Source organism: Pimephales promelas, chromosome 19 (genome assembly GCF_988280905.1).
Source record: "Pimephales promelas chromosome 19, fPimPro1.hap1.1, whole genome shotgun sequence".
Classification (NCBI taxonomy): Eukaryota; Metazoa; Chordata; class Actinopteri; order Cypriniformes; family Leuciscidae; genus Pimephales; species Pimephales promelas.
Window position 1 is genome coordinate 18,065,721 of NC_142787.1, and position 16,890 is coordinate 18,082,610.

At 38.0% G+C, this 16,890-nt stretch overlaps 1 protein-coding gene across 18 annotated transcripts in view; it reads right to left on the reverse strand.

Moving 5' to 3' along the window:
- Positions 1 to 16,890, reverse strand: part of LOC148970791 (uncharacterized) — a 264,684-nt gene that overhangs the window by 138,233 nt on the left and 109,561 nt on the right. For 9 of the 18 annotated variants that reach the window (XM_089123675.1, XM_089123678.1, XM_089123674.1 and 6 more), the window contains 3 exons: positions 15,281 to 15,442; positions 13,965 to 14,130; positions 13,569 to 13,614 (listed from right to left, as the gene is read on the reverse strand). In XM_089123675.1, coding sequence (XP_088979801.1) covers positions 13,569 to 13,614; positions 13,965 to 14,130; positions 15,281 to 15,376 — 308 coding nt within the window. In that variant the 5' untranslated portion in view covers positions 15,377 to 15,442. Of the gene's footprint in view, positions 1 to 7,386; positions 7,544 to 13,568; positions 13,615 to 13,964; positions 14,131 to 14,965; positions 15,132 to 15,280; positions 15,443 to 16,890 lie in introns of all 18 variants that reach the window. The other 9 variants (XM_089123685.1, XM_089123683.1, XM_089123684.1 and 6 more) reach the window with 5 other exon arrangements.

A 16,890-nucleotide genomic window follows, 5' to 3' on the forward strand; every position in this document is an offset into this window, starting at 1 on the left:
GAGAGAAAATAATGACAGGACAGGTTAATAACTCTTGAAGGCTGGCTCTATTTATCATCAAAACAAAAATAAATGACAGCTAGATTAGATGGATGAGGGCGAGGGTGATCCTCGCTCCGATGCGGGACAACAGGTCATCAAACTGGGCGTGTGACAGGCGGAAGTACCGCTGAGAGCGGCCGTCATCCAGTGCAGCTCCTGGAGCGAGCAAATAGTGAAACACGCCAAACGGTTCACCTCCGAAGGGTCTGGTGGACAAAAATATACGGCGATGATGATCCCCACGCCGCTGTTCTGCTCTCCAGAGCAAATACAGAGTGGTGACTCTCTCAATGAATGCTCAGTCGACATAAAAACAATGGCCGCCAACGGATTTCGATTCTAACGTGCGTACATTTCGCTTCAAACTTTTGTTTTTACGCGCGTCAGTTTCACTCTTGACACGCGAATTAACACAAAGTGGTCAAGCGTCAAACTAGACGCGTCAGGCGCGAATTTGACGCACTATTCGCGTTCGGTGTGAACGCAGCATAAATAGTAACGCTTGCCGCCAGAACACACCTCGTTTTCAGACCAGTACGGCCATGGGAGCACAAATGGTCGCAAATGCATTTGCTATTTAACAACGCATTCTCACCCCAAGGCGAGACTGATGCTAAAGGGCGCCTAAAGCGTCAGATATTGAAGCATGTCCAAATGCTTCCCAAGGCGTCAGTTAGGTGACGCCTTGGGAGTGAGAATGGGCTGTATTTAAACAACGTGGCGCAGGACGTGAAAATGATAAAAGCTTCAGGCTGAAACTAGCAAAAAACACTTGCATATACTTTACTGGTAAACATATATTTAAAAATAAAATAACATAAAATATTTAGCTTTTATAAAAACTATATGTTAATATATAAAATATAGTATAATATATATATAATATAAAATACTATAATCTATGTTTATACAAAATACAGGCACAGGTCTTCCTCCTCCTGAATGCTGTCTGGTAAGGTGGTAAATCTCCCTGAACTGTGCTGTCGGTGGTGCATTCAACAAAGAGTGAATATTTTAGTGTGGTTTTAACCATCCTGTTTATGACCACATTACACCCATTACACGCTGATGACAACACCAGGAGCTCCACTTAGCCCTCACATGTGCTTATCACCGCTCTCTCTGTAATCAATAGAGAACTGTGGGGCAGAGTGGATGGAGGGAGAGGGCATCAAATGATGGAAGCAACAAATCACAAGTGTTTATTCAGCTGCTTTTGTGTATGTGTGAGTGTGTGCATATGATAAAGCCTCTCGAGATGTCCGTTGATGACTGTGACCACAGGGTCATCCCCACGCTCAGCTAAAGGATTGAAGGATTGTAAACGCTCTTCATATTTGCGCTGGGAACTCTATTTGTGAGACTGACTGACAATATGAGTACATCAAGCACCGGCTAGCTCATGATTTGGTCTCACACATTTTAGTCATAATAAGCTTGGGGTTATAAACCAAAATATGGATTATAAATGGGTAAAAACAAATAAACATTTTATCCTATGCCAAGTTAAAATGCAGAGATAATTATAAGTAAGGCATTTTTACATTCTGACTTGCTGGCAAACAAACAACACACCTAAAGGACATGCCCAAGCATGCACTATATAGCGTTGTGTGTTATACCATAAATATAAAAAAACACAATGCACTAAGATTTGGGGGTGAAAACTTTTTGAATTTGAAGATCAAAGTAAATTGTCTTCCGGGATAAACATGCAAATCTTTTGTTGCTTCCGAAGGGGAAAAAAGGGACAAAGAGATGACTCAAGAAGAACCATGACAAGACAAGAAAAAATAAATAAATAAAAGCGGTTCTTAATCATCCAGGTAATGTCACACGATATTAGGAATCAAGGGTATGTAAACTTTTGAACAAGGTATTTTTTTTTTTTTTGTCTTGTGGACTATATGTAAAAATATTATATTCAGGACAGAACTAATAGAAAAAAATAGAAAAAAAATGCAGATTCTGCAAGTGGTGTGCAAACTTTTGAGCACGACTGAGCAAAACTGAATGAAATATTGTTTTTACTTTTATTCAAAATATTCACAAAAATCGAACCCCTAATTAAAGTCAAATATTTGAAAGACATTTTCTGAAATATATATAGATTCCGAAATTATTGGCATCCCTTCATTTAATATTTTGTGCAGCCTCTCTTTGCCATGAAAACAGCTATGGATCTTTTCCTATAATGCGTAATAAAGATAAAAAAACACATGGCAAGAGACCTGAGACAATTTCTCCATACAGAATCCTTCAGATTCAGAGGTCCATTGTGGACTCTTTTTTTTTAACTCATATCACAGGTTTTTATATAGGGTGTGGGTCAGGGGACTGGAATAGCCATGGCAAATCCTTCATTGTGCGTTCACGTGAACTACTGTTTATTTTGAGATGTGTTTTGGATGATTGTCATACTGGAAGATCCAGCCAAGGCCCAGTTTAAGATTCTTGACAGGGTGAATCAGGTATTGATTTAATATCTGCTGGTACTCGATGGAGTTTATGATGCCATGTGTATCCTAGAAAGTTGTCCGGGGCCTTTGGAAGAAACAGTCCCACAGCATTAAAGATCCATCACTTTCTATGGCTATGTTTCTTTCTATGCTAAATACACCTCTGGTGTTTTTTCTAGAAAGCTTTATTTCGGTCTCATCTGACTATAAAACCCAGTCCCACTGAAAGTTCCAGTAACGCCGGGCAAACTTTAGGTGCATGAGATTGAGGAGTTTGATGATCCCAAATGCAACCTTCCCAAACAAATTGTGGTTATATAGGTGATACTGAATTGAACTGTAGTTTTGGAGACTTTCTAACCCCACGACTCAATAGCAATTTTTCAACTTTGTCCTTTACAGTTTGTCAACTCAAACCAAAATAGACACACGTCCTCTTACTGGTAGATTTTTACCATCACTAGTTGATTTAAACTACCAACCAAGCAACCTGCTTGCATGCTGCCATTTATTTAATGGTTTTAATTCCAGGAGATTAATGAACTGCTACTCCAGGGGGAAATCATTATGGTTTGCTAAAAAATATCCTTTGCAAGGTTGAGAAAAGGAAGTAGGAGTAGCTATAACCAAATTGTATCCAAACTTGAGCTCTACTATTACAAAATGTTCCAGTCGAGTAATTTTACTGAACCGATTTAGGCTCCAAGCTATTCTTTTTATTCCTTAATAAAAACACAAACAACGGCTTTAATTAATTCCTGGTGAGGACATAGGGAAAAAAAGGACAGCTGGGCTCTTGGAAAATATCTTAAGACGTGATGACTCAAAGTTAGCATGTTTAATGTATCCCTCTTCCTGCCTGTCAAACCGAACCGCCTTCCTTTGAACTGCAAATCTCTCTATTTTTATTAATCACTGGTGTCTTTTTCGTCTCACACAGTAAGCTTCACCACTTTCACTGTCATTTGTGACAAAGCTAAGATACTTTTTTTTTTTTTAGATATCCCATTTACCAGTGGATCAGGCGCCATATGCAAAAGCGCCACTATCAGTAGTGGCCCTGGGGAGAGATGTTCCACTGAATAACAAATTAGCCATTGAAATAAGACAACTCAATAATACCACAGACTAATTGCATACGCCGGGCAATGCCCATTAATTCCCTCACTGTAGAATCTTTAGCTTCATTGATCATCTCCTCCATTTGTTTAAATAAATGTGAATGGAAACGGAGAAGTGATGGCGGCTAGGCATTAGCCTGTCCCTTGCCGCTAACCTGAGGCTAGCGGTGGCGCATACAAATCAGAAATGAGATAAACTACAGTGTAACAGCTTATGTCGAATTTGTGCTTTTACAGAGAGTAACAGCTGAATTATGCAAGCCATGTCTGATCAATATGGGCAGTGTTTACAAGTGTTAATCGGGATTCACGTATGTGAACATCCATAAAATCAGATACTTAATTAGAATCTGTACCACTAACAGAAGGAGAGTAGTATGGAAAGAAATGCAACTGCCTCAGAGCAAATTAAGCTCTGAAATGAGGTGTTATTGAGGAGTTATACTGCCTATAAGGGCTGCTGCTTTCTCAGGCAGCACCCTAACTAGTGATGTACCACAAATCCTAACCACAGAGCATCATAAATAATTGATTTGGAACACACATGTCACACAAATATATACTGTAAAAGTCACATTAAATTTCAATCAAGTTTGATGATATAGCATACTGCTAATGCCACACTAAAGGCATAGAACTCAATACTGAGTAGACTCAGTAGAGTAATATACGTTTCATTGCACTGAACTATTTTTAATCGATACTTAACAGTATGAGAGCTAATTTATAAGAGAACGATTTTGAAAATTCTACCGGCAGCTCTCGCAATTGATTTCAGTAGACTTTGATGATATGTTAATGCCTAAACTCAAATAGGCAACTCACAGTAATACTAAGTCAAATAATACATTTTTCATTACACTAAACTTTTCTAATCAATACTTATCAGTACTGAATGAAATATAATTCAAAAGATAAATGATTTTGAACACACTGCAGAGGTATTAACTCTACACAAATATGCTCCACATGAGAGATGCATGTCACAACTGATTTCAGTAGACGTTTCCTAAGTGAACAAATCTGAGCTTTCTACATAGACAGTGACTGCGTGTGCCACACAAATAGTGTATATCTACCTAAATATATAGCCTAAATATATATATACAGTATATATACTGTAATATATATCTATCTAAATATATCTCTAATCTATATCTAAATACTGTAATATGTAAAAATACAGAATCACAGAATTATCAACTTTACGCGAGTTGTACTTCAACACCCTCGACACGGCACAGCGTGGATGAACACAATGTTTGAGGAGACTGTGAGGCTGTCAGTCATCGCGCCGATGACGATACTGCCATTCAGAATCACAGATTATTCTAATTGGAAGTATGACCAACAAAAGAATTTTCACCGGAAAATGTCATCTGAACAAGTAAGTAACATCCACTTTTGTTCTGGTTCTGACATTGCAGTAAATCACGCTAATTAAATCTAACAATCGCTAATAAGTTATATCATGCAAAACCGTGCAAATTATACTTTATTCTTAAATTGTTAATGTCAGCTTTGTGTGACTATGTAATGTCCTTCCTATATTGTATCCTTGTTTTCGCATGGGTCCGGTTGCAGTCTGTGAGAAAAGTCCTGTGAGAAAAGGCTATAAATCTCCACCTCCAACATCCTCACACACAACATAGCCTACTAGCCGAGATTCCTTCTCTATGTGTACAGATGTGACGTAATCACGCAAAGACATGCTTGAATCTCCCGTGGAAATCCACCAGTACCACTGGAATTAAAAACATTATTACAAGCTTACCGTTTTGAGTCGAGCTAAGCAAGTAGATAGTTTTGAACACTGGCTGGTTATGTATTTTCTCAAATATATATTTTGGATAATTTTTAACCCTAAAAAACCTACGGATTGCAGCTTTAAGGTGTACATATAGAACCCATGACTTTGGCATTGCTAGCATGCTCTACGGATTGAGCTATCAGCGTGAAATTATATAATTCATAAGTGAATGATTTTGAATGGACTAACATTAGAAGCAAATCTATACAAATATGAGTCATACCTTATAACTGACTTCAAAAGAATTTGACGGTTCGAAGTGTATGATTCTGAGCTATTTACAGATAGCAATTGCATGCCATACAAATAGGGCTTCCCGTGAAAGACAGACCTCACTATTTATCACAAATGAGCATGATATTCCATAGCTCAAAGAAATAATGAGTAGGATAATCCATTTTTAATTTGAATAAATAGCCTTTTTAAAATATTAGCATTGAATGAAATATAGGTTGAAATATACAGAAATAATATGTTGTAATTTGCACTATTTGCATTGAAATCTGTTTAAATAACAGAAAGAAAATGCTCAGAAAGAGGGGTAAAACCACCTTTGGGACTGTCATATGCAGTTTGTTTGAAACTATTTTCAATCAACACTATTATAAAAAAAAATAAAGGTTCCAAAGGTTTTTATTTTTTTATTTTTTATTATGATTATCTTCATCACATTGGCCAAATTAACAGCGATGCTGCCACAATTCATGCCTCGTTTCGCCTGTCTTGTGTTCGAAGACTCTTATTTTGAAGCACATTTTCTGTTTCTATTTACTTCAATGCCACTTGAAGGAAAGCCTACAACCCAAGCCAAAAAAGTGCAACACTATCTAATGCTGTAGAAGCAGGGAAAGAGAGGTTTTTATTTTTTATTATTATTTTTTTTTTAATGGATGTCACTGAAAAAAAGGCTGTTTTATAAGAGAAGTTGCAGACAATTGGCTTTATGCACAGCTGCACTACTTCCTGAACTTAAGCCAGCTCCTTGTTTCCTATCTGCAATTATTGGCCGAACTTGATTAATTCAGATGTGTCTGATTATTGTTGCCGTGACTACTGAGGTCAGGCACACCTGGATTAATCAATTTGTCCAATAATGGCAGACAGGAAACAAGGAGCTGGCTTAAGTTCAGGAAGTAGTGCAGCTGTGCATAAAGCCAATTGCGCAACAGGTTTGATTCAGTCTACGGCACTTCTCATTCATTTCTATGGTATCCGCCAACAGTGATTGACTGACGCACAACTCTAAACAAAATCCAATGACATCAAGTCTAATGTTAAGACACACGGACCCTCGTATCTCCCAATAATAAGACCATCTCTGTTCACTCCCTGTGCTTAGTTCCTATTTGCCTTTGTTTCTATTGCTGCCTTGTTTGTTGCCATAGCGATTCATTACTGACACCTGTGCCTTGTTTAGTATCTTGCTATCCTGTGTATATATACCCTTATGGAAAGGTTGCAGGGACGTGTAAAGTTTCAGCATGGAACCATAGATGTCTTTAAAGAACCTCGAAATATTGTATTGAACGAATTAAGGATGTTTATTTTCTCACTTTTTCCTCCGATGTTTAATATTTAATTATTGGCATAGAGCCCTATAGGATTGTCTTCATAAAACCATTTATTAAGTAAAATATCTTTAACTAATTGTCAGTATTGAATGAATTAGGGACATACTACTAAACATTTCTCTGCACTGGATAACCCCACCCACAATTAAATCTCAATGGCCCAAAGTCCCTCTTCACATAGCTGTACACTGAACATCAAATATCTTCTGATTGGCTGTGAATATGTCACATCACATAGCAGTTTCACTTTCAGTGTGAGAAACAAATTGCTTGTCGCCCGAACATTCGCATCATGCCTGGTCAGGACACGGTGAAAGTCTGCTGAATTTTGTGTACATGAGTGAGAAAGAGAGAGAGAGAGAGAAAGGGGGAGAGAGCAACACCTCTGACAGTAATTTATTTGGAGCGAAATCTGCCAGCGGCAGTAACGCCCCCCTCTGCATGCCTGGCATCTGTGCTGCCACCCAAAATGTCAGCACACAAAAGCGGGCACTCACGGGTCATTAGGGAAAGCTGTCACATCCCACTGTCACCCCGTCCCTGCAGAGAGATAGAGAGAGCCACACTTGTTAGAGGAAACGGCGCCCAAAAACAGCCTCCTTCGCCTCAACTACTCATAATGGAAACAAACTCAGGGGAAACTGCGCTCACTACATGCATACCTGTCATAAAACATAAGGAGGTGTGCTCAAAGAGAATCTCTTGCAAGGTTTTTCCTTGCCGAGATCAATGCAGATAAAGTATACATTTTATAACCCTATTTGTGCAGAAAGGTAGGTGTAGTAAGGAAGACACTAGATGGTGTGTTTTGACACTAGCGGCTCTGTTTCAGTCCCATGCAAGTACACATCTATAGCGCTGATCCAAACCTCAGTGAGCTGCCTTGCTGTACAAAGCTCTAGCAGCATCTTCTCTAAAATATAACTTTGCTAATGAATGATCTGAACGCTGTACAGGAAATTTTCATAACATTAGTGTTCCATACAAACGGACACTAAATTCCATCATGATAATTTAATAAGCAAAAATAATACAATGATTTTTATATTAAAAAAATATTATATTATATCTTATATATAAAAATATTATAAGATCTGTTCGCTATATTATATTATATAAGTATATGATTTTCACATATTAAACTTTTTAATCATTGGTTTCCATTAAATTAATATAGTTTAGTATAGTTTTCATCAATGCATTGCTCAACAACAAAAAAAAAAAAATCAGTACTGGATGAATCATAAGTACTTTTGTAATCAACATTTTTCCAATAATAAATAAAATTAAAAATTGGCATTTTTTAAAATTATATTAAACTTTTTTAACTTTTTTAGTGCATTATTGAAATAATGCTAAAAGCAACATTTTTTAACAACATTTCTACTGCATTGTCAATTTTTATTTAATGACAGTGCACTATGGGAGTGCTTTCAATTTTACCCAAAATTTTGGGGGATATAATATCTTAATAATACATACTATATCAAATGACAATGCATTCTCATCCCAAGGCATCATGTAACTGACACTTTTGACCATGCTTCAACATCCGACGCTTTCGGCACCCTTTAGCGTCAGTTAGATACCCGCGTCATAACTTACGCTAAAGGGTGCCTATAGTGTTAATTAGATGACGTATGGTCAAAAGCATCAGTTAGATGACGCCTTGGGATGAGAACGGGCTGCAAATGAACTTAGGAAATTTACATAAGGGCTGATTTGGGGTGATTGGGACACTTTTTGCTATTGAGATGCCTTAGAAAAAGTTTCCCAATCACCCCAAATTTCCCCATCAATCAATCATCTATTGTTGCAGTGAATGGTGAGATTATCTTCATCACATTGGCCAAATTAAAATTTGGGTAAAATAGCTTTTAATCAATACTATATATCAGTACTCGACAAATTAAGGATATTTATTCTCTCGCATCATCCATTAGATGTATTTATTCATTGTTGCAGTGCATTGTGAGCTAGTCTAGAAAGTATCTTAGGAAGAAGAAGAATTGACACGCTAACCTTTTGGAACAGCCATCATATAATCAATGTATTAATGTTGCCTAAAGAGACAGCTCGCTTGGGTTTTGGAACATGTGCTTGTGTGTGTGTTTGTGTGCTTTTTTTTTGAGAAAGCGTGTGAAAGTGCAGATAAAGATATGCAGCACTAGCTGACTAGGTATAGACAACATCTGCAGAGAGCAAGAAAGCGAGAGAGAGAGACAGACAGAACGCTATGGTGCCTGGTATCCGACATGCGCGCTGACGGCCGATTTGTCGCTTCAAACGCAGAGGGCTGACCTGGGGGCGGAGACACACACAGCGCACAGTGAGACAGCAACTGAGTCTGAAAAGCTGTGACACTTCAAAGAGAAACTCACACACGCAAGCACATACACCCACAAACAAGCTGTCATCTCCTGAGAAAAGATACACACCATGGTAACCTGTTTACTGTGTGTGAGAGGAGGCAAACAACACATAGGTGCTGCTATGCTAAGGGTGCAAAAGAAATCAAACTCTATAAAATAGCCTAGATGAAATGTGAACAGAGCCTGACTACTCTCATCTAGCGCACGTTCACAATCACTGCTGCAAACCTGTTCATGCTTCCATATCAATTAACGCTTCACTAAGCTCCACCTACACAGTTGATTGAATTGCAAATGTAAATCTAAGGTAGTTTTGACATACTGCCTGCATCCACAATTTCAGAATACTGTCTTCATACAGTCTTTCTAAATTCATATTCATTAAACAGTACTCGGATAACCTACTTCTTGCGAGATTCTGAAGTGCACATCCAATGGACACTTTACCCATGAGGCCACAGGAGAGGATTTTTTAAATAGCAGTGAAGTGACACAACTAATGCTGGTAGGTCACATGATAATATGAAATGTACAAGAACATACAATAAATCAAGGGTTTTGAATGAATTACTCATTCAAAAGAATTACCCAGAGTAGGCCTATGCGATTTCAGATGCAGCCATGATGTTCATGGTCTTAAATTTGGCAAAAAAATTGGTAAAATAGTTTATTTGAAACTATTTTTGATTGAATACTAATTCAGTTTTGAATCAGTAATTCACAACATTTATTTTCTTCTGCTATCTTGTATTTAGTCATTGACACAGTACACTACGAGATAGCTTACATTTTGGATAAAATCGTCGGTTGTCTTTTTTGATTGTGCCAGATGAAATTGAAGATAAAATATTTAATTTAAACAATTTTTTTTATTCAAGTGATTTAAGGGCAGAATGTATTTAATCAATGTAACAGTGCAGTGTAGTAAATGGGTAAAACTGTTGGTAACACTTTAGAATACGGTTCCTTCGTTAATGAATAACTACACAAGAACTAATGAGTAACACAATATTAACAATCTAGTAACTATTATTAACTAACAAGAAACTCATATTAACGAACTAGCAAGTAATAGCGCACAGACGAAAGTGGTAGTTCACTATTAAGTAATCAATAACAACTATTTTTTTAATACTTCCCAGAGAACTACTGAAAAAGTTTATTAACAATCTAGTAACTACTATTAACTAAAAGAAATTCTTATTAATGAATTAGTAAGTAATAGCTCACAGATGAAAGTGTTACTAGATACTTCTGTGGGAATTACTAATTATTTGGATTCGTATTATAAAGTGAAGATCATTGGAACTAACTAGTAATTACTCAAGTGTTACTAAAGACATTTTACTATAGTATACTAAAGTTCACCAAAAATCTCAAACGGTTGCACAAATCATGACTAGATCATGTAGTAACACTTAAGTAATTACTAGTTAGTTCCAATGATTTTCACTTTATAATACGGATCCAAATAATTAGTAATTAAAAGAGTAAAAGTAAGTAAAGTAAAGTAGTAAGTAAAAGAGTTTATTTTAGTTAATATTAGTTACTAGATTGTTAATAAACTTTTTCAGTAGTTCTCGGGGAAGTATTAAAAAATAGTAGTTATTGATTACTTAATAGTGAACTACCACTTTCATCTGTGAGCTATTACTTACTAATTCGTTAATAAGAATTTCTTTTAGTTAATAATAGTTACTAGATTGTTAATAAACTTTTTCAGTAGTTCTCTGGGAAGTATTAAAAAATAGTAGTTATTGATTACTTAATAGTGAACTACCACTTTCATCTGTGCGCTATTACTTACTAGTTCGTTAATCAGAGTTTCTTGTTAGTTAATAATAGTTACTAGATTGTTAATATTGTGTTACTCATTAGTTCTTGTGTAGTTATTCATTAACGAAGGAACCATATTCTAAACTGTTACCAAATTGTTTAATTAAAGGATTTTGCAAATGCAAATCTATGGTAGTTTTAACAAGAGATTTTTGGCTTTGATTTTTATTTGGGGATTGGTCATAGGATGGGTAATAATTCAGAAAACAAGTCCTACTCAAACTTTCTTCATCCACATGAGAGTCACAGCTCAATGCATCAGAAAATGTACAGTAACTGCAAGGCCACAGCGTTGACAAGAATTAGTAATACAGATTCTGTTCTTCCACTGCTGGGATTTAATGGCACTATTGAGCACAGCATATAACATTTAGACATGCTTCTTTGCGTGTGTGTGTGTGTGTGCGGTCAGCGTTATGTTCCACTAGCGTCCATTGCCTCAGGGCTTTTACCTGTGACTCACTCTATTGCTGTAATCACACTGCTCGCTGCTTGCTTTCTAAACTTGATTTCCAGATTGCCTGTGTGCGTGTGTGTTTCCTGGACTAATGTCAGCTGATTGATGGAATTTGTTTGGGTTTAATTACACTGTAGGTGACTGACTATGCCTGTGCACTTCACTGAAGCAGAAAACTCAACTTGGTTAGGCCAGAAATTGGATTTCCGAAAAAGAAGAAACAACATCGAATGGGAGGTTCTCTGGACAATATCAATGTCTCTCTCACCATAGTTCCGCAATGGAGACAGACTTGTAACATAATTACTATGATATAATGATCAATTCCCACCATAGAACAAAAGATGTGCTGGAGCGAAAAGACAGAATCTATATTGTTGAGACAATAATTGTGATGTGTTCATCTTCCACATGATAAGAGAAAGATGATAACAAGTCATCTACCCTTCCTCTATAGATTTGAGTATCGATCACACCCATACTCAATAAAACAGTCAACAATGCATGTAAATGTATCGCCGTTCCAATATGCCCTCTTGGTAGGTGTCAATCATTACTTTGAGCAAAATAACCCGAACTGGAATAAAAATGAAATTTAGAGCACTTAGGCTTGGAGAGTAAGATATATGTGAGGGTCAGTTCTGTGGAGAGGTTTAATAATACAGGGCAAATTCTGCTGGGAATAAACGTTCAATTGAAGCACGCACGGCTGCTGGACTGCTGGAGTCCTCTCATCTGTCAGCTTTCCTAAATCAATTTAATTTCTTTGCCTATTTCCACAGGGGAAAATTGCAGTGCTTAATGTACACAGAGTCCACAACATAAAGAATCGTCAAAGATCGGCCTTTAACACAGCAGGTCTTTTGCATATATATCACTAGGGGTGGGTGCTATGCTGGTTAAACCGATAAACCTGTAAAATTTGTCAACTGGAATAAAACACTGCGTGGTAGGGAATACGCCTTCCAATCAGTTTATACTGAGCCAACACGCATAAAACAGGAAGAAGGCGGAGCAAAGACAGTAATGGTGCGTTCAAGTTCTCCTGGGAAATTCGTATTGTGCTGACGGTATGCGTGCAAGTCACTTTCGTCAGAGTAAGATGGCAGTGCTTTCTCTTAATTAATTACACAAAAATACAGCAAGGGTTTTAAACTCTACTTCTAGGAAATGAAGAACAAAGAAATATGTGTGTTTTACTTTCTTGTTTCTGTCTTCTGTCTACTTTCTGTCTTGTTCTATGTTTTTAATGAAGCCACATTATAATGTTATCATTTTTTCTGCTGGCATATTGCCACCATGTTTCTCAATGACACTCCCCCAACTCGAAAAAATCGGGGCTTGATGAAAACCCTGAGTTTCCCACTCCAACATGACATCATGACTTTTGCGTAAACATACACGCTACTTTCGAGTCAGGTGGCGTGTTATCTCTACGCATTTTGAGCTATCCGCGTGTATCCGCGTGTATGTCTACGCCATTAACGTCCGCGTCATTCCGCGTGTCTGTACACGCAGTCAAATCTCCAGTCATAAATGCCATTAGGTGATGGTTAAGCCCCAGTGACGGTTAAGTTTAGGGATGGGGTTGAGGTAAGTCATATCTTTTTTTTTACCTAGGATGGTAAGGGAACAGTCATAAATGCCATTAACCCCAGTGACGGTTAGGTTTAGGGACGGGGTTGAGGTAAGTCATATATTTATATAACGTTAAGTCAACGGCGTTCAAAAACACGCTGAAAAGCGATTATGCGTCTTGATAGCACGCCAAAAATGGAAATACGAATTGGCGTGTCACACACGCTACTTCATGAGATCAGTCTGCCCACTCGTATTTACGTCATACGTTCATGTAAGTTCAACTCATAAATACGATATTTACGACATGACTTGAACATACCATAAGTAAGTTTGCCCCAACACCTTTGTGGAAAGTTGTCCTGAACCCAGTAAAAAAACATTTTTAATTTTCAAAATTATAGAATTATGTGAAAAAAAGAATACAACTATAAAGAATATAATGTAAAATGAATAGGAAATATTTAGGACTCTGTACAATTTTTTGGTCACAAATCAAACACAAATTGTTGGTTACACACTTTGTGTAAAACCTGACAATCATGTTTTCCAACACAGGTCATGCAACTTGAGTAGTGTACTTTTGAATCCCACTGTAAACTGGTGGCGTTCATGTAAGTTGAACTCCCATGAACGCCACCACGATGACATAAATTCGAGTGGGAAACTGCTTTCTGCCAATATCAGTGATTGAGAAAATTTCTGCTCGTTTCACCCACCCCATGTCGCTCATTATCTGTAGATTGTGAGTGTTCAGCTCTCGTACTGGGTGGGCGAATTGTTGCCGTTGTGTCTCCATGGCAGGGCTGGAGTTTATGGAGTGCTGAGCCGTGCCAGTCGCTGGCGTGGTGCGGTGCGGTCCGATGTGGGGGTGGTGATGAGCTCTGCAGAAAGGAAACAGGCTTTTCCAGATGGCAGGACTATGATGAGCAGCTCAACTGCCACAGACCTGGTCCAGCTACAGCATTAGTCTGACAAGCCAACCTGTCATTACCTTATCTCTGCCTCTCTGCTATGCCATTCCTGACCCACTCGCCGTCTCTGGACTCATCTCCTCCTCTCTTTCTCTCTGTCTCATTCCCCTCAATTTCTTCGCTTGCCAAACCCATCTTTCTGTATTCAGTTCCTCACTCCTCTGCTTACAAGAATACTATGAGGGTACTTTGTTACCATGACAATGTATTATTACCGTATTCATATACCATAGTTATCTGGATAGTTACATCTGGATTATGTTCCATTCAAAACTGAACTAGGAATGCCTTTTAATTCCTATTTGATTCCTGGATTATTAAATAAAATATTCAAACTTTAAAAATCCTACTTTAGAATTTAACATGGGTTAAGCATAAATAATGTAATCAATATATTTTATAATCAGTTAATTTAGAAAATAAGATATATCATACTTTAATCTCTATTTCCAATCCAATGAAAATAATATCCAATTCAAATTCTCATGAACTGAAAGAGGTACATCTCACGGTACATGGTAACCTGATGGTACTTTTTGTAAGTGAGTCTCCACCACTCTTTCACATCTCTGATCCCTTTCTCACCTCTCTTTCTCTTTCTCTCTGGATCTACATTTCCTTTCGGGTCAGCGATAGAGACTGTAAATGAATTCTGAAGCCGTGTCCAGCTGACTGGCTTTGCTGTGCAGTAAGAGGTGTTGGGAAGGGGGAGCTGCCAATACAAGTGACAGCCCTTAATGCTCACCCTGCCTGGTGTGCTTCATTATGTCCTAGCCGCTGGATCCAGCCTTTCCTCAGCACTCCGACACTTCTCTCTCTCTCTCTCTCTCGTCCCCTCCATCCTCCCCCTGCCACCCGTGTCGAGACAGCCCCTGCCGCTGATGCATTTACCTCATTCGGTGGGTTTTACCCTGAGCAAAGACAGTCAGGCCAGATTTCTCTAGCTCCTATCAAACCCACATTTCTTTGTCAGCTTTCTCCCCTCAGCCTGTGGCATGTTTGGGGAGGTAAACTACTTGATGAAATTTAAAAGTATAAATGTGGATGTGAATTATCACACCTCTGCTGGGCTCGGGCTGCCACTTCGGCTGGCTTGTGATTTTCTGTGTCCCGGGGTGGGAGTGAGCAACGGGCGTCCATTATTGATGACATCCATCAGGTTGAAGGGGCATCTAGAGGGTCGGGTGGGCAGGAGGGCCTACTGCTATGTTGACCGTATTGCCTGTTGTAGAAGAGCAGTCAAATTGGTTACAGTCAGAGCTTGACATTAACACTCACCGCGCCTCCAAATGCGGGTGGATTTCAGTAGTCGCTCCTTCTAACCACTTTGGTGGGTTGAAATTGATATATAATATATACATTTTTCGGTTGTAGTCTTTTACAAAAGGCATCTGAAATAGTAAACTATGCAATGTAGTGTTTTCAAAAATTGTTCGATACATATCGATACTGAAATATCTCAAATGCTTCCAAAAGTCATTTTCCACAGAATAGATACACGATGACAGCTGCTGAATTGATACACACACCCGCCTCCTCTCACTCACTCATTTCATTTGCTCCGGATGAACATCTTCGGTGTTTCAAAGTTTGAATTTCGGCATGGGACTGCACGCGTTTCGCAAAGTTTTACTAATTCCAGCAGATTTTGTGCTCACACCCAAAGCGCACGTAGATAAAGTCTCCATTCAGTTCTAAATTGAGTTCTCTTACACTCTTATTGTGCTTAAACAATCAAATAAACACAAAATATTGTAAATTGCCAGTCTTGGCGAGTATTTACGTAAACAGTAATGTTTAAAGTGATCATAAACAGTTGAGAAAGAAAACCCACATGTAACAGTAAAATGGATCCATGGCGTAAAGGGGCGTAGCAATGACTAAAAAGAAAAGAATGGGTGAGGGCGGGGGCGTTATAAATCTCATTAACAGCTCTTCGAAATACGACATGGTTTCATTTTGCTTCGGATACACTATCTGAAATAATTTGAAATGTTAAAAAAACATGAATCTTTAAAGAAATAGCAGTTTCTTTACAATTAGAAATGTTTTAACACCATTAAACTCCATAGCTTTCTCTCAAAAGACTTAGTAGGTGTGTGCTAGACGTACTTGGCTATGGTTTCCCTCTTGAACATTTATCCAACCCACGGCTTAAGAAACCTAGGCAGAAACTAGTGTGGCCTTAATGTCTTTTTGAGTGGGGGAACAGGGTCCCGATAGACAATCCATATACAATCAGCTTTAGGTGGGAGATGGAAAATTGTAACAAATATACAATAATGATAGATAGATAGATAGATAGATAGATAGATAGATAGATAGATAGATAGATAGATAGATAGATAGATAGATAGATAGATAGATAGATAGATAGATAGATAGATAGTCTATTATAATGTTGTAATTGTTATAATACTGTTTGCTGAGCATGTTATCCAGTGTATTGTGCACAAAAGTTGAGGTTAGCAGCAATTAATCAATGTCTTTCAAATTGTGAGTGATCAATGCTCGACATTTGTGATCACTTTCTCTCTGTCCCTCCTGCGCCTTTTGGGAATCACGCTGAGTAAACAACACACACTCTCAATGATGTTTGATTTATCTTCATTTACACCACTGACAGCTGCTCATCCTTTTCAATTGTCACGCACACACACGCACGTCATG